Source organism: Gastrolobium bilobum, unplaced genomic scaffold (assembly GCF_033153095.1).
Source record: "Gastrolobium bilobum isolate Gb01-03AN ecotype WA unplaced genomic scaffold, APGP_CSIRO_Gbil_v1 utg3226, whole genome shotgun sequence".
Taxonomy (NCBI): domain Eukaryota; kingdom Viridiplantae; phylum Streptophyta; class Magnoliopsida; order Fabales; family Fabaceae; genus Gastrolobium; species Gastrolobium bilobum.
In genome coordinates this window covers 319,247-336,444 of record NW_026897987.1, presented here as the reverse complement: position 1 = coordinate 336,444, position 17,198 = coordinate 319,247, and the positions used below count along the sequence as shown (strand labels likewise).

General features: G+C 35.7%; 2 protein-coding genes across 4 annotated transcripts; both read left to right on the top strand.

Moving 5' to 3' along the window:
* Positions 1-506: 506 nt before the first annotated feature.
* LOC133311968 (peptidyl-prolyl cis-trans isomerase CYP63-like) lies at positions 507-6,512 on the top strand. Of its 3 annotated transcripts, XM_061513104.1 has the most exons (14): positions 507-538; positions 1,056-1,241; positions 1,371-1,425; positions 2,317-2,405; positions 2,701-2,725; positions 2,835-2,873; positions 3,011-3,128; positions 3,307-3,467; positions 3,574-3,913; positions 4,021-4,148; positions 4,310-4,529; positions 4,671-4,967; positions 5,058-5,138; positions 5,787-6,512. In XM_061513104.1, exons 2-14 carry the CDS (start codon positions 1,164-1,166, stop codon positions 6,154-6,156), a joined length of 2,001 nt encoding a protein of 666 aa, XP_061369088.1. In that variant the 5' UTR covers positions 507-538; positions 1,056-1,163; the 3' UTR covers positions 6,157-6,512. The 3 variants fall into 3 exon arrangements, with proteins under 3 accessions (XP_061369088.1, XP_061369089.1, XP_061369087.1); XM_061513103.1 differs by lacking the exon at positions 507-538 and having other exon boundaries at positions 984-1,241; XM_061513105.1 differs by lacking the exons at positions 507-538; positions 3,574-3,913; positions 4,671-4,967; positions 5,058-5,138; positions 5,787-6,512 and having other exon boundaries at positions 980-1,241; positions 4,310-4,447.
* Positions 6,513-12,511: 5,999 nt separating this feature from the next.
* Positions 12,512-15,025, top strand: LOC133311970 (guanine nucleotide-binding protein subunit gamma 2-like). Its single transcript, XM_061513109.1, has 4 exons — positions 12,512-12,938; positions 14,137-14,189; positions 14,503-14,547; positions 14,628-15,025. The coding sequence occupies exons 1-4, from the start codon at positions 12,810-12,812 to the stop codon at positions 14,710-14,712; spliced, it is 312 nt and encodes a 103-aa protein (XP_061369093.1). The 5' UTR covers positions 12,512-12,809; the 3' UTR covers positions 14,713-15,025.
* The last annotated feature ends 2,173 nt before the right edge of the window (positions 15,026-17,198 follow it).

Sequence of the window (17,198 nt, the reverse complement as noted above, 5' to 3'; positions counted from 1 at the left end):
TCAAGAACAAAATTGATTTTTATAAACTAATTCAAGAAAAGAACTGATTTTTAAAAATCAATTCAAGAATTCATTAACTGAATTATGTTTTTCCTTTCTCTCTCTATTTTTATTTATTTATATAGTGATTTCTTTTATATTTATTACTTTATTTTTTTTATTTTTTTTTCAAAATAAATTTGACCCAAACTGATTCTGAACCAAATTGTTTTCAAACCACTGAAACGAACCGATTAGGGTAAAAAAAAATTCGATTCTTAAACCAATTCGATTCAATTATTTAAAGAATTCAGTTTAATACCACCTGTACATGACCCTAATAAGCTAATAGAACTGCCATTGCTTCCATTCAGGTGATTCTGAAAAAAACTGGGTGGATAAGTTAAGCAAGAAAATGATGGGCCTGTCCTTTACATTATTGGGCCACAATTAACCTAAGGATGAGCATTGATGGCCCAAATTCGGTTCGACACAAAGCTAAGGAAGAACCTCCTTTGTTGTTGTTAGGGAGACAGAGCTGTAGCCTCCTCCATTCATGGTGAGTTTCTTTCTCTGCTAGCACCGTTAGAACCATTGTGAAATTTGTAACCCTCAAGATCTGTTGTTAGAGTACCTTCCTCTTCTATGTTCTTTTTTGTTTCCTCTTTCGCTATTTCTGTTATAATTCTTCTGCTCTCTGGTTAGATAGTTACTACCTCCCTTCTAGACGCGAAATGCTGTTTCCGTTTAATATTTCGATTTAGGTTTTTGTAGATTGCATTGCGAGGAACTTAAATCTGTTATAACACATTGAATGGACAGTTAGGGTTTAGGGTTTAGTTGCATTGCATCTGCGAAAATTAGGGTTTAGGTATTGGTAAGCAGCTTCGCTAGTTCCGTGCATTATAATGTCATGATTTTAATCGTTATGTAATTACAATGTTCAAGACTGGTCATTTGGACTATAGTTTCTACTTGGTATACAGACTTATAACTTGTTTTGAACATAACACGTGTGGAATATTTTGACAAAATTTCTGTGTTTGATCCACAACAATGTCTCTCTGTTTTAATAGACTGACATGGCCATGGCATGCTCTATGTAACACACCTGGGACGTTGCTGCTGATTCTTGATTGATTTCTGACTCTAATTTACGTCTGGAGCATCTTCTTAGGGAGGTGATGAGTCTGGACAAGAATCCTCGTGTATTTTTTGATGTCTCGATTGATGGGGACCCTGTGGAAAGAATTGTTATTCAGGTAATAAGAAAAGCGGGGATTTTCTAGTTTACGATCTCTTTGTCATCATGTTCTCTGTTTTGAAAGGATATTTGAAGTTTACCTCAGCTTCCTAGGTTGGTATTTATGTACTCTTTTGAAATGCTGCAGCTTTTTGCCAGTATAGTTCCTAAGACAGCTGAGAATTTCCGGGCGCTTTGTACAGGTATGTTTATATTGTTCAAATAATGTGTCCTACTGTCATCTGTTTTTTTAATAGTTTGGTTGTTGCTTGGAGAGCATACACTTCCTATGAATATTGGGTAATGTTAGTCTGTGGAGCTTCTTGTTGACCAAGGACATTTGATCTAGCATTAAGATAGATGCTAGTTTGATTGGGTTTAGGAAGTTATCTGTTTCCTGGGTCAATGCACCTGCCCTGCTTAACTTAAGGGCAAAATTCCTAAATTCACATTTCCGCACAAATGTTAAAAGACATAATCTTGCTCATTTTAAACTTTATCTTCTGAAAACTTGGGGTGAAAGAACCAAAGCATTTTGAAATTATTTATGTGTAATATCTTCATAGAAGTTGATCTTGTTGCTTCTTTGTCATATTGAATATGAAATTTTATACAGTTTGTGTGTATAAGATATTAAAAGTTAACATGCAGTTGACGTGGATATATCAAACTAAAAGTGATAAAAATGTATATTATTTAAAGAGGATGATTATACTTGCAACCTCCTACAATCATTTTGTTATTAAAAACCACTCCCCGTTAAACCCGACCAACGAGTGTGGGGTGGAGGAAATTCTTGTACGCAGCCTTACCCTTGCATAATTGCAAAGAGGCTGTTTTCTGGATTCGAACCCATGACCTTTCAGTTATGAAGGAACAGTTTCCTCCTACAATCATTTTGTTATTGTTAAATCAAAATTAAATCAATTGTTCTCGGTTGATGTCATTTTGTTACCATTGATTTGATTTTGATCTAATGATAATGGCAATGGTGTGATTATTGAAATGTTGCTATGCTTTTGTATTAATTGGTTCTTTCCACTTCCTACTGTGCTTTTACTGTATTTGTGCTGTTTTTTTTTTTTTTTTTGTAGGTGAAAAGGGCATTGGAGAATCTACTGGAAAACCTTTGCATTATAAAGGGACAACTTTTCATCGTATAATTAAAGGTTTTATGGCTCAAGTGAGTAACCCTTCATGGTTATTGTATACATGATTGTCATAAGCTAATTATGTAGGAGAAAACTTGTTACTTTGCGTATGAGTACTATGTCAACGTGTGAGTTAGCCTGTTGCGCAATTGCAATAGTGAATTCTGTTTGTAAAGTTGTGCAGAAGGGAGGGTGCCAACAGAAGTTTTGGAGTTAGCCATTGCCTTTTGCCTTATTTTTGGCAACTGGCAAACAGATTTAGTATTTTATAGTTCTCTTCTTTCAGTATATGGTATTTCACTAATTTTTGTTCTCATTTCCTGACAGGGTGGTGATTTTTCAAAGGGTAATGGTATGTTTTTTGGTTTCTGTTGTTTACCCAATTTGATCCGTAAATTTCCTCTTTGACTTCTATATCCTTTACCAAGACTTGTAAGGAATGGCCTTTGACTGGTTTACAGGCACTGGTGGAGAAAGTATATATGGAGGAAAGTTTGCAGGTAAATTTACCTTTTATGAGCGGAGGATTCTATATATTATACATTTGAAAAAAAAGAAAAGAAATCTTGCTTATACATGGTTGACTACTTTCATGATTAATCATTTGACTATATGTGCAAGTACTCCTTCTTTGCAGATGAAAATTTCAAACTAACACATGAAGGACCCGGTTTTCTTTCTATGGCAAATAGTGGTCCTAACACAAATGGGTCTCAGTTCTTTATTACATTCAAGCGCCAGCCTCATCTTGATGGGTATACAGGCTTTGCATTTTTTTTTTTTTTTTTGTTGTGTTGCTGCATCAGTTGTTGTCTATGCAGCCTTGTTTTTACATTCTCATTTGCTCCAAAAGTTTGGGCTTGTTATGTTGATAATCTTTTCTTTTTTAAGTGGTGAGGTTTGTTCAGTGAAGTCTTCTGCATGATGTTGCAGGAAGCATGTTGTTTTTGGTAAAGTTGTCAAGGGAATGGACACTCTGAAGAAAATTGAGCAGGCGGGAACATCTGATGGGAAACCTACCCAACCAGTTAAAATTATTGATTGTGGTGAAATGTCTGAAACAAAAATTCAGCTCACAGTCGAGAAGGAGAAAGGTACTTGTGATAAGGATAGACATTGACAAATATATTATAAACCTTGTTGCTTCTATATGCTGCTAAGTGCAATTGTTTTTAATGTATAAACTGTATCTCATTTTAGTGAAAAGGAGAAAATCAGGGAAATCCCTAACTTCTGATGATAGTTCTGACAAAAAATCAAGGGTAAAGAGAAAAAAATCTTCCAAAGACACAAGGAAGAAAAGGAGGAGATACTCAACATCTGATAGTGATAGTGGTAGTGATAGTTATTCCTCAGATTCTGAGTCAGATTCAGCTTCAGATTCTGAATCGGATTCTGATTCAAGTTCCTCTAGTTATGGGAAACACAGGAAGAGGAAGAGAAATAAGCGCAAGCATGGGAAGAAGAGGAGAATTGGACGTAAGCAGAGAAGGAAAAGCCAGCACGGTAGAAGCAGAAGATCAAGACCCAAGTCCAGATGGTCTGATTACAACTGGCCTTTAGCATGGCCCCTTTTCCTATAGTGCTTCTGCCTCAGTAAGAATTTGCCTGATATCTTCTTCAATTGAATTACTTTCCCTTTTTCAGGAGCTCAGATGGTTCAAGTGATAAAGAAAGTGAGAGATCTAGTGCTAGGGGCAGTAGTTCTGGTGATGAGAAAGCTGATCACTCTGGTCGTAAAACACATGCTGACAATAATGCACAAACAAATCTAGGTGTGCTATTTGTATAATTCTTTCGAATATATCCTGCATCCTCCCACCTCACCCTTTTCTCTAATACATACTCAGATGTGGAATAGAGGGGAGTACAAGGATATTTATGAATACTGTTATGTTGACATTGCTGTCTAAGCTAATTACTGCTCATGCTACAGACACAGGAAAGCAACCATCTAGCCCTCCCCCACAAAGTCAAACTATTCCAGAACAAGGAATGGATCCCAAGGTTAAAAGAACTGGGGACAAGCAATCACATGAAGAAGGTGAATTGTCTCCAGAAAATGGTGCATTTCTGAATAACGGGCATGATACTCAAGCTGAATTTAGTAAACCTTCTAAGCAACATGCTTATTCAGATGATTCGAATCACAATAGGTTTTGCCTCTTGGCTTTCTTAGCATCTAATTATGATTCATCTTGTGATGTAATTTTTGCTTCAATTTGAATGTCAACTCCATTCTGGCCTTTGGATACATCTCCAGTTCTGCTAAGTTGGTGTGATGTCATATTTGTCAGAGGTGCAAGTCCTGGAAGAAGTCCTGCTAGGAGTCCTACTAGGAAGTCTGTGGAGCTGAACAAAGGACGTCCTTTATTGGCTAGTACTGGCCAAAAAGCATCTGAACCTGCTGCCTCCAAACATAGTCAGGGCTTTTCGAAAAGCCCTTCACCAAATGGCATGCCTAAGCGTATTAAAAAAGGACGCGGCTTTACCGAGCGCTATGCTTTTGTACGCAGATATCGTACTCCTTCTCCAGAGCGGTCTCCCCGAACATATCGTTATGGTGATAGAAATATAAGGAGGAACTTTGATAGGCATGTTTAATTTTCTATACCATTTTGCTAAACTGGATTTTTTGAAAAATTGTTGGATATTGTTCTGACTTGTTATATGTGTACTTGAAGAAATACAAGCTACAGAAGTTATTCTGAGCGCTCGCCACCAAGACGATTTCGGAGCCCACCAAGGGGCAGGAGCCGTCCAAGGTTCTTCCTCCCTATCATTTGTTTGAATCTGTTGTGTAGTTAGACCTTATTATTTATCCCTCCCGTGCATAAATTGAGCATTTTTTTTAATGATATCCAACTGGATATTTGCTTTAATCTGTTCACATGCTGTGGCATGATAAATATTTCACATGTGCAATAAACTTCCTTCTAATTTCAACTGCATTTTTTTTGTGTTTTTAGTTGCCTTTGTACTTGTTTCTCTTGTTATTCTTCAATTTATTACATTCTAGTACAATTGATTTATATTGGGGAAAGATCATTTGACATTGGTGTAAGTTACACTCAATTTTAATCACTAATTTCACTTGCATCTGACGATTTACGTGACTACTACATTAGAGCATTTAACACTGGTGTAAGTTACACTCAATCTCTAATTTCACTTGCATCTGACGATTCCCGTGACTAATAAATTAGAGCCTTTAAATGCAAGTAGATTAACAGTTAAAATTAAGTGTAAGAGTTATTACTTTTACTGTATAAGTTGATAATTTCTCATTTATATATATTGATGCCAAATCTTATGCATACCGCATTGTGTTTGTTTCTAAGTGAATTCCATTGTATGAAAAAAAGGTAAAGGAAAATACATACGAGCTTAATTTTATATGCTTATCTGTTTAGATACCAAAGCAGAAGAAGTCGGAGTAGGAGCATCTCCCGCAGTCCAGTGCGTGGCCGGTATAGAGACCGAGGCCGCAGCCAGAGTCCAGTACGCAGTCTTAGTCCTGAAGACAGGCGGCCTCCGATAAGTGACAGATTAAAATCCCGACTTGGTCCTCGAAGTGATGAACAATCTCCAGACAGAGGGAGGTCAAAGTCCAATTCTAGGAGCAATGGCTCTTCTCGCTCCAGATCCCCTGATGCTACACCACCAAAGCGTTTTGATAAAAGGACTTCCGTATCTCGTAGCAGGTCTAGATCGAGCTCTTCATCCGGACAAAAGGGTTTAGTTTCTTATGGAGATGGTAGTCCTGATTCTATTGCGAGGTAGGTATTATGCTGACTGCATAGCAACTCTCAGGTCTTAGAAGGAGCTGAAATTGCTGTGTGTTCTATGACAAGTCTCAACAGGAGTTATGTTGGGCACTATGTGGCTACGTATTTATTTCCATGTCCTTAGTGGAATTCTGTTGTCAAGCCTGAAGTCAGAACCTGTTGAAGTATTGTGCATTAGCTCATAAACAGGTATTCTATCATGTTAGTTCAAGAAATGTTATTGGTACCAAAACTTGAATGGATGCGTCTTAATTTGGAACCGATAGCTCTTATGGACTTAAATTGGCGTGTTCGTGTTTATTGTTTTTCATAATAAATATTTTTGTTGACTGTAATTTTTTTCTTTGGAATTCATCCTTCCCACCCTAAGTGAAGAAAAGCTAAGATAGTCTCGGTTTCGAAGTTCAAATCATATTTAATGTTAGATTTTTTTACGCATTAATGGAATTATCAAAACTATAAGCGGAATTCGCTCAGTGTCAAATCTAATGATTTATATTAAATTCTTATTCTTAGTTGACCTTCCCTTTACAAAATTTTCTAGCGAGCATAGAATCGCGTTGAATTTCTCGTTTGTAAGTTGTAGAGGTAGCACTTTGTCTCCAACCTGCCTTAAAATGATTCATCAAGTCCTGTTTATTTTTGAAGGTGAGTTGGAAATTTCAACCCGGCCATCTCTAACCCACCTCATCATGCCAACTTTATTAAAGTGAATTTTTTTCTAAAAGTATATTTTTCATAGATATAAAAGATATCCAATGAAAATAAAAGAGATGTATAAAAAGTCATTAATTAGTATTTAGAAAAAATAAAAATAAAATAAAAATGAACTTGACCCCGTTATAGGTTGAATCCTCTTAATCCCCTCTTTAACGTGGCGGGTTCAAATAGGTTGGTTGGATACGGCGGATTAAACTTGTCAGTCCGACTGGTTGGACCTGTTTTGGGTTGGACGATGATATTATTTTCCTTGTTGGTCAATCCTTGGACAGGATCCTTAGAAGTTTTCATTGTCTTCACAGATTAAAAAACTTCATGACATCTTTGTTATTTGTTTTGTGTGCCTCAAGAATCCCTACCCAGATTGTACTCATGTATCCAGTCTTTGGAACCCTCTAGCTTCTAGAGGCAGGAGATTTCATTCTTCGTTTGTGTCAATGCCTAGCAACAACTAAAATTGTGAAGGCTTTCCGTGAGATAAGGACAAATGGAACAATAGTTAAAAGTCTTGTATCTATTCCGTGTTATAGGGAGTTTAGCAATGAAAAGCCATCAAATTAATGGGAAAAGAGATCAAAATTAACAGAAATAATAAGCATTTGAATGAAAATCCTCTCAGGGAAATCTCCAAATCAAATTACCAACTAGCAAATGATAGTTGAAATGACGATTTTTCAGGTGACGGCGAACATTATAATTTTGGAAAATACACTGTTTTTCACAATTCATCTTTTCAGATGTGTGAGTGGTGAGAACTGAACTCACAATAAAAATTAGTACTTCATTGCACGTTCCTGAAGTGCTAACTCATCCTGGTAATAGAATCTTTTACGTGACAACCTGAAGGGAGACACAAAGACATAAGATTTTACAAATTTAGAGAAAAATTTACCTATTTTGTATTAATCCAATTGTTAACGTGATCTATCATATGAAAATTTCGATTGAGAAAATCAATTCATCTTGTGCTTGGCGGTGCTAGCAACGGGTGGTAGCTCAAATTCTGATTAACCCTTTATATACTCATCATGTCTTCTAAATCAGAGCTTTTGTTAGTAGAATTTTGCCCCTTATACGCTTTCAACACGAGTGATATTTTGGACCTCACCCGCTACGCATCTCAATTTTTATTCGAATTTTATTTGAACAGGCAAAAACATTTTATTAATTATTCATGAGGTGTCCAACTTGAGAGGGTACTAAACATAAACAATATGATGCTCAGGGAACCGAAAGGCACCTTTTCTGATTCTTTGTCTATCTTTTTCTCGAGAGGAAAAAAAAAGAAAGATCTCTTATCAATTATTTCTTTTTAAATTTATTATTATTAACATGATTTTGAACTTTACTTACTAATCACATCTTATCAGCGACCGACTCTGAACTCTGGAAGCAAATGTTTCCCATAGTTATAAAGCTTATACTAGTAAATCCAGTGCCCTGAATACTCTTTCTAAACACAGGATTTTGGTTTTTAGAAAAAAAAAAAAATTTTTTTTTTTTTGTTTTTAAAATTAAATTTAAAAAACACGTCTGATTATTTTTGTTTTATATTTTAATTTTTAACTTTTAAAACAAAAAATACAGAAAACATTTATTTGTATAACTATTTTACAAAACAATTTTAAAGAAAAAAAAACCCACAAGTATTTTTCATTTTCTTTTCCTTCGAACAGTCACAGTACAAATGTTTATGGGTTTTATGTTTATCATGTAACATGATATAACATCACTTTTCTACACATACATTAAAGAGGTGGGGTCCATATATTTTTCTTTCTCTTTCATCATTCTACTTTCTCTCTTCATTTTTGTGTGTGTGTTGAAGACAACACTTAAATCATATAACATAACATTAATAAAACCCAATGTTTATATGTCAAGAAAACTACATGAATCGAAATTTAGATAAGTGAGTCCTTTTTACTTCTCAAAGCACATTTGCTATCGACTCGACTTGAAACGGAAACAAAAATACAATGTGCAAACAATCGCGATCTTATTACACAAAAAGTTGATTTTAACATTAGAAATCTTTTGTAATTTATATTAAGGGTTTCTCACTTCTGTGACAATAACAGATGAGAAATTTTCTAGCAAATATATTTATATTAGGATCCGCATATGAATTTTGGCGTGAATCTTGACTTTTTATATGTTCCAAAAAAGTTTATTTGAATCAAGTACCGACACTTCAAAAACTTTCACGTGTCATGTCCGACACTTCTGACACTTCTACGCGCATTGTAAAAATTAAAAAAAATATTCAAAGGTTGCGTTGCGTTCATTTTTAGTTCTAACTATTATATTCGTTGGATTACTATTATCATTTTATTGAATTTAATATAAATATTTATGATATCTTATATTTTTTTGTAAAATTAATGGGTATTATAAGTGGGTTCACTTTTTCTGTAGTTACTGCAGATAATTATCTACAGTAAGCCCAATACGACGTCGTTTTGGGCGGAAATTTAGGTATTTTTGTAATTTTAATTTATTTCAGGATTATAATAGTTTTTATATTTATAATTTTTTAAGATTTCAATACCAAAACGACATCGTTTTGGAGATAAATGCAAATAACTTATCTGCATTAACTGCAGAAACATTTTTCCCATTATAAATTTAACTTTATTTTTTTTGTTAAAGTATTGAATATTAAATATAATATACGCAATATAAATTAAAAATATTATTTAATATCAAAATGTCTCCTAACATATTAAACCATATGAGTGGTTATATTTACCACTCAAATAGTTTGGCTTTTTGACCCTTTTGCCCCTCATTAATTAATTAATAACCAATTTGCCCCTGATCAAGAACTATCCACCAACCTGCCCCCTTTTAGTCGACTACCTTGCTGTTTTAGTCGAGCAAATGGTCAATCTTCAGAAAGTGGACTACCGCAAATTTAGTCGACTAAAAAATCATCTTAATCGACTACATTTTTGGGATACTTAGTCGACTAAGTAACGATATTGAGTCGACTAAATGTCGACTGAAACCCTATATTTTCCATGTTTTCGGTCTCATTTCGATTGTTGTTGTTGTGTAAACCTAAATAGCTCCCTTTGTTCATGTGTAATCCTCTCAATCCGATTGTATTTCATCCCACCATCTCTACAGACCTAATATTGTGAAATCATTGTCATTGCCCAATTCCAAACCCCAAAATCCGAACCCAAACCCCAAATTTCAGAACCCAAGTCCCAATTTCGTGAGGAAGATGAGCACAAGTCCAAACATGTATGTGACAATGATCTACTATGATGGAAAGCATTATGAAGGCCCCAATGGTGTTCAATTTGAAGGAAAAACGAAAATGTTGGAAATCAAACGGGGCACTACATACAATGAGTTAAAGGAGAGAATTCAGCAAAAATTGGGTCTGCAAGGCAGCCAATGCGTTCAACGGATGATTGCCAGGGTAGAGACAACAGTTGGTAAGGATGCTATTTACTACATTGGTAACGATATATGTGATGATGAAGATGTCGAATGTGTCATAGATGCAATTGTTGACCGAAAATTTCAAAATTTTATTGAGATATATGTTGAATTAGATTGTGGTCAATCTTCATCTGCACCCATGCATACAAGAAGTGAACCGTATTTTGGTCATGAAGAAAGAGTAGTCGATTTATCTGCACCTGCACATGTCATAAGTCAGATAACACTGCGGGAAATAGATGAGGATGAACAGGATGCCGATATGGACAACGATGAGGACGGTGAACCTGAGAGTGTTATTCCGCTAGGTGACACGTCAGATACTGACGTAGAAGGTGATTTCGACGCTGACACAAGCTCACCATCCCCGGGTTCGCAGGTTATGAGACCACTTCGTGTTGACCCTGTTAGCAGTGGTAAGATTTGTTTTTTAAAGATTTAATTTAGCAATTATTTTTTTTGTTATGAATGGTATTGACGGTGGCATTATAATGCATCCGTAGGTTCTGAGGTCGAGCCATTTTGGAATGAAAGCTCACATTATACCTTCATTAATTGAGCCCACCCTAATGATGAGACAGAGATATTGTATGGTGACGATGATGATCACGGTGGCTGGCAATCAGGGGATCCTTTATATTTGTATCAGGAGTTTCGTAGCAAATCTGAAATGCAACATGCAGTCAAATTATATTGTATGAAGGCTCACCGTACTGCCGTTGTGGCAAAAAGTGATGACCATAGATTTGTGATGAAGTGTCGACACCATAATGATGGATGTCCCTGGTATGTGAGGGCATTGTTGCCGAAGAATGGAAATACTTGGGTGGTTAGTAAATGGGTTAAAGAACACACCTGCCTAAACCAAGGTCTTACTCGGGATCATAGACAGTTGGATTCTGATGTGATATGTGCAACCATTATCAGTATGTATTATTCGATATATCTAACTTCCTAAGGTATGTTTACGTTAATCAGTTTGTATTCTGACTGTTGGCCGGTGTTTTTTTTTATATAGGTATGTTAGGGTTACAAAACCTACAACAAACGCTTTGATTAGAGTTCACAAATTTGGACAACAAACAAATACAAAAAATTCCTAAACCTAAAACACAATGCAAGTTAAGAAACCTTACCTATCCTTCAGATTTCACGATTTGGACCAAATTTGGGGGCAATCCACACGCCTAAGGGAAGGGTTTGGGGCGTTCTTCAGCTGCTCCTGCGGATTTGGGGTTTGGGCCGCCTCCTTAGTCGATTAGGTCATCCTACTCCCCCTCTGCCGAATGGGGGGTTTTTAAAAAACAAATCCGTCGATATTTAATCGACTAAATATCGTTACTTAGTCGACTAAATATCCCAAAAATGTAGTCGATTAAGATGATTTTTTAGTCGACTAAATTTGCGGTAGTCCACTTTCTGAAGATTAACCCTTTGCTCGACTAAAACAGCAAGGTAGTCGACTAAAAGAGGCAGGTTGGTGGATAGTTCTTGATCAGGGGCAAATTGGTTATTAATTAATTAATGAGGGGCAAAAGGGTCAAAAAGCCCAAATAGTTTACAAACTCTTACAACTATATCTTAACCGTTAATTTTCGTCAATCAACGATTGTCATTTATTGTGAATTAATAAATTTGATTTGCGAAAATCTTAACCGTTGATTGCCGAAAATCAACGGTTAAGATATGATTGTAAGAAGTTGTAAACTATTTGAGTTGTAAATATAACATGCCTCTTAAAACATAATATATTTTAAAATTAATAAATTGAAGTGTCGCGTCGTGTCACATATCCTATGTCAGCCTCAGGTGCCACCTAATATGAAGTAACATAAAAAGTATATAACATTATCTTAAACTGCAAACAATCGCGATCATTTAGCTGTTTGAATTTTTATTTTATTTTCGTTTTTCAACTACCTGTGCCTTTAATTATATACCAATAAGACTATAAGAGTACCCAAAAAAAAATAAAAAATTATATACCAATCCATGTATGTAATTTAAACAAAAGTAAATGTCATAAATACTCTCTCTCTTTACCATAAGGAAGCGCCCCTCTGCTACCGTTTTATTATTGAATGCAATGGCAACTATTTACGAAAGTAAAGGAAAATAAAATAAGAACGTAACCTCCATAAAAAAAAAAAAAAAAACAAAAAGAAGAAGAAGAAAATAAAAAAGGAGGTGACTTTTTGATGTGCACACAATTTGAGTTTTGAGAGGTGCGAAAATTTTCAAAGAAATACGAATAATAGAAAAAGGGCAAGGAAGGTGTAAGGTCATAGGACTGAGAGTGAAGAAAGTTTTATTTGTTGTTTATGTTGAAGATGGAGTTTTTAAGGTTGTAGGGAGTGTGTTATGAATTGGTGTTGTCGTGTCTTACTGCTTCTGTGTTTAGATCTATCATCATCATCTTCAACTTCAAACACAAAGAGGGGATTCGATTTTGGTGCATGAGTCTCCGCTACTATGCTCATGGCGTCTGAAACGGCGTCGTCGGTGGATGAAGAACCCTTTTCTTCTCTACAATCATTGCCAGGTAAGCATCGGGTTGTTGCAGAATTGAAGCGACTCGACCAAGACTCCAAATTTCTTGAGGTTCACCTTCTCCTCTTTCCTTCTATCAAACTTCTTACGCTTTCTCCATTATTAGTTTTATTTTTATAGAATTTGCTCCCTTCAATTTAATTTATGGGAATTTCCCACTCTCATTGTAAATATGTTTAATTTACCTGAGACTTTTGTTTGTTGCGTGAAGTTGGAGCCCCCCCAATTTTGATCTGGTTACTGGGTTGGCTTATGCTTTCCTCAAGTTGAGAAAAAATTTAATTTTTATGCACAATGCTCGTATTATATCCTATTAGACATGGAAGGTTCATTCATTCCAAAATACTTCTAAGTTGAAATATATTTAGAAGTACCATGTCCATTTTAATTATTTCTAAGTTTAATCTGAGCAATTACTTGAAATTTCACCTACCTCTTTCTTCGTTTTCTTGTTAGTTGAGAAAAGAAGAAAAAGAAAAGCAAAAGGAGGAGAAAATTTGAAAAGTGATATGTTATGTGTCTGCCTTCGGATTTCCTGGCAAAATTCCATGTGATTCTCAGCTGTTAAGTTCCCAACAATTTTTTTTTTGTGTGTGATGGATTCTTTTTTTTTTTTGGATAAACCATAGGTATCCTCCACGTAAGGCAATCTTGTTTGAGCAGGGACTAGTTCTCTCAAAGAGAATTTTTTCCATTCATAAGGACTTGAATCTAAGACCTTGCTTAAACAGAAGCAAACATATACCACTTGAGTCAACCCCCTTTGGTTGGATGGATCATTTCATTTGTTATTTAACATAACCATGTCATATGTGAGAATCCTAATAATTCATGGACAAATCAATTGTGAAAGATGAGAGAGAAAAAAAAATGTTGGGATAAAAAGTTACAGATTATCACCATTGATTTCTCCACGGTGATAGACGTGTATACTTGAACATCGGTTATGATACACTGCCTCGCTTTTCTAATTGTGTAAGTCAATGTTAGGTGTTTTTACCACTTGAGTGTTTTACAAATTGAGTGTCTTTCTTACTTCTGTGTTAAGAACCTTGAGGTCACCACCCCAAAAGCTAGCTCAAAGGGTGAGAGTGCCCAAGGCCTTATAAAGGCTATATTAGTTGTCAATCCAATCAATGTGGGACTATATATCTCAACACGCTCCCTCGCGCAAGAGCCTTTTTGTGCTTTTTTATTTATTTAATTCATGTCCTGATTCAAACAATCTCTTTTCTTGAATACTATGCAGGAAGAATTGAAAGAGCTTGAGAAATCAGAAAATATGTCAGCCATATGCACGGAGTTAGTACCAAACATTTTTTTTTCCTTCTCTTCTATGTGAAAGAAAAATAAGAAAATCCTGATAAATTTTTCATAGGAGGATTTTAAATTGACTGATTTCCAACATCTGAGATAGATGAATTCTTGTTGAGTCGTATGAATTTCTCAATCTATGTATCCATTGTTAACTTGGGGGTTGAATGTTACTTTGAAGCATGGTTTTCTTAACATGTGTGACAATATAATTAATTATATGCCTTAAGAAGTTTTTCTTATTAGTTGTCTGCAACAATATGATTATATGGCTTAAACAATTTCGCTTGACAAACTGCAGTTTGCTGCAAAACATGGAAAGTAGGCCCGATCCACTGCTTCCTGTGTAAGTTCTATTACCTACATCTTTGTATTGTATCGTCATTGTACTTGTAACGCATATTCATTAGTTTTCTCTAATAACAGAATACGTGGACCTGTAAACATGTTATGGGATAGATGGTTTGAAGGGCCTCAGGATCCACACGCTTGTGGATGTTGGATACTTTGATTTGAAGCACGCAAACTAAGTTGTCTAGCGTTACAATAGCATGCCACACTTACTGCATAGGAGTGATTCTGGAACGCGGAGAAATGTTGGATGGCATTTTATACCAGTTACAATAATTCTTTAATGGTTCCCTTGTTTATTACATACAAGATGTTGCTTTGAATACAGTGTTTGTAAAATCACATTCATTTACTGCATCCAATTGAGAATATCGTTATTTTGTGCTTATACCAGGGTACATATACATTCAGAAGCTAACTGAGAATGCCTTTGATGATAAGCAAATTTGTCAATATGAACTTTGTAATCCCCTCCTTAAAGCTTTAGTGGGTCATTTATCAAACCTAGTCATTTTTGGATTTTTGTCTTTAAAATTCCTTTTGTCTTGGACAGATACTATCAGTCCTAATCATGATGAAATCTTTTTTTTTTATACTGTGTTACCTTTAAGGGCAATGGGAAGGGAAAATGAAACTGACAAGAGTAAACAAATCATAAGAGGGAGCTAATATTGCAAGCCTTTTTACCTTAAGGAGAATGTCCTTTTCTTAATCTATTGATCTAGGAGACACCCTGTACTCTTTCTTAATGGGACTGAATCCACAAGATTTGAAGGCTTGCAGCTCAACCTATTCTGACATGCACGAATCACCACACTGCTCATTGCAGTGTTCGGGGCCTTGGTTGGAATATTATAGCAATGAAGCCAATGTGTGTACATGTAGCAGCAACAAGCTATGATGGTAGCGTGGCATCATATGATGGAGATGGACTTTCAGGCCAGTAATGGGGCAGGCATGTGTATGATAGTGAGATTAATAAATGCCTCTGATCGAAACAATGGACAGAGATTTTCATTAGAGTAGATAGATTAACAAACTTGGGTTTATTTGTTCCGATTTGTTATAGTTATTTGAAATCTAAATTCTAACACGGTAAGATCAATCTGAAGTGATTTTGATACTAATAAAAGTTAAATGGGATACATGTTTGGGTAAGGTTTTAAGTTTATAAAATAGAAGATCGAGTGACAAATTTAACAATAATTGTCAGGATGCAAACACAGCAAAAGAAAGAACGTGGGTCAAAGTTTTCTAGTCATTCGTCATTGGAACTAAACTATTGCTAGCTTCATCTCGATTCTCTAGTCTTCAGAGTTTGCCTATATATCAGTAAGCAAGGCTGGCAAATGAATAAAGTTGTAGTGGCCGACATGCCCGCCACATACTCAGCATTCTAAAACCCATAAAAATCCAAACCTTTTTCCTCTGTAATCTATACCTACATGGATTAGTTGGAGTCTTTGTTTAGAAAGCACGTATTAATTTAAGCTTAAACGCACCACTAACTGATTATATTATCATATACTTTTTTATTTTATTTTCTATGTTAAATTGTGATAGTAAAATAACATAAAAGGAATATTAATTTAGAGTGATAAAATTGATGTCACAAGATCTCAATGCTTAGAGAAACAAATTCTTATGCAGAGATAAATTGGTGCCACTTGCGAGCACATTTAGCAGTGAAGCTCGGCCCCAAGGTGTGCAAGTGGCACAATTGTAAGAGATGTGGAGATTATGATGCATCCCATATTCTGTACCTCCCACTCACATTCTCTGTCTCGATATTGATGCTTATGGAGCTCCTGCCACTAACCCAATGAGCCTTATTACCGAGACAAGTACTGCTTTGAAATTTGCTCCGGTGAACACTCTGATGATAGGACATTCTCAAATTCACAATGGGAATGACCGAATAAATCTTATGGACATCTCTTTCACCTATATTCAGTGCATTTCATTAATGAAAGTATTATACATCGGAAAAAGATAAAATCTGGTACTCAACCTTGTGATTCTCATTAATTAATAACGTATAAATAGGTTTACAAGGAAACAGAAAATATTAACAAACTAACAGATGGATCCTATAATCTGATACAACACACGCGTAACAAACTCTTAGAAGCGAACAAACTAAACAACCGTGTATTAAGCTAAAACAGAATCTGATATATCTTATCTACAACAAACTAAGATCCTAACAATGAGTGATATTCTCCAACACTCCCCCTCAAGTTGGAGCATGCAAGAATGAAATGCCCAACTTGGGAAGAAAGGCCAGAAAATCCGCTTGACCTAGTGCCTTGGTGAACAGATCTGCAAGCTGAGCTTTGGAGCGAACATGAGCAGTAACAACGTTGTTGGAGAGAATGTGATCACGCACAAAGTGACAATCCAGCTCAATGTGTTTAGTGCGTTCATGAAACACCGGATTAGCAGCGATGTGAAGGGCTGCTTGATTATCGCAAAACAACTCCATTGGGCGTGTATGAAGCACACCAAGGGAAGAAAGAAATCCTTTTAGCCAAACCAACTCAGCTACAGCTGCCGCCATAGCCCGATACTCAGCCTCCGCAGAAGAACGGGACACCGTGACTTGTTTCTTCGTCCTCCAAGAAATTGGTGATGTGCCCAGCATGA

Bases quoted from the DNA above. Each gene is read 5' to 3' on its own strand.
- LOC133311968 (XM_061513104.1), top strand. From the start codon at position 1,164: ATGAGTCTGGACAAGAATCCTCGTGTATTTTTTGATGTCTCGATTGAT. The intron at 2,406-2,700 runs GTGAGTAACCCT...ATTTCCTGACAG, and splicing joins TTAAAGGTTTTATGGCTCAA to GGTGGTGATTTTTCAAAGGG. The intron at 5,139-5,786 runs GTTCTTCCTCCC...TTATCTGTTTAG, and splicing joins AGGGGCAGGAGCCGTCCAAG to ATACCAAAGCAGAAGAAGTC.
- LOC133311970 (XM_061513109.1), top strand. From the start codon at position 12,810: ATGCTCATGGCGTCTGAAACGGCGTCGTCGGTGGATGAAGAACCCTTT. The intron at 12,939-14,136 runs GTTCACCTTCTC...AATACTATGCAG, and splicing joins AAGACTCCAAATTTCTTGAG to GAAGAATTGAAAGAGCTTGA. The intron at 14,548-14,627 runs GTAAGTTCTATT...CTCTAATAACAG, and splicing joins CCCGATCCACTGCTTCCTGT to AATACGTGGACCTGTAAACA.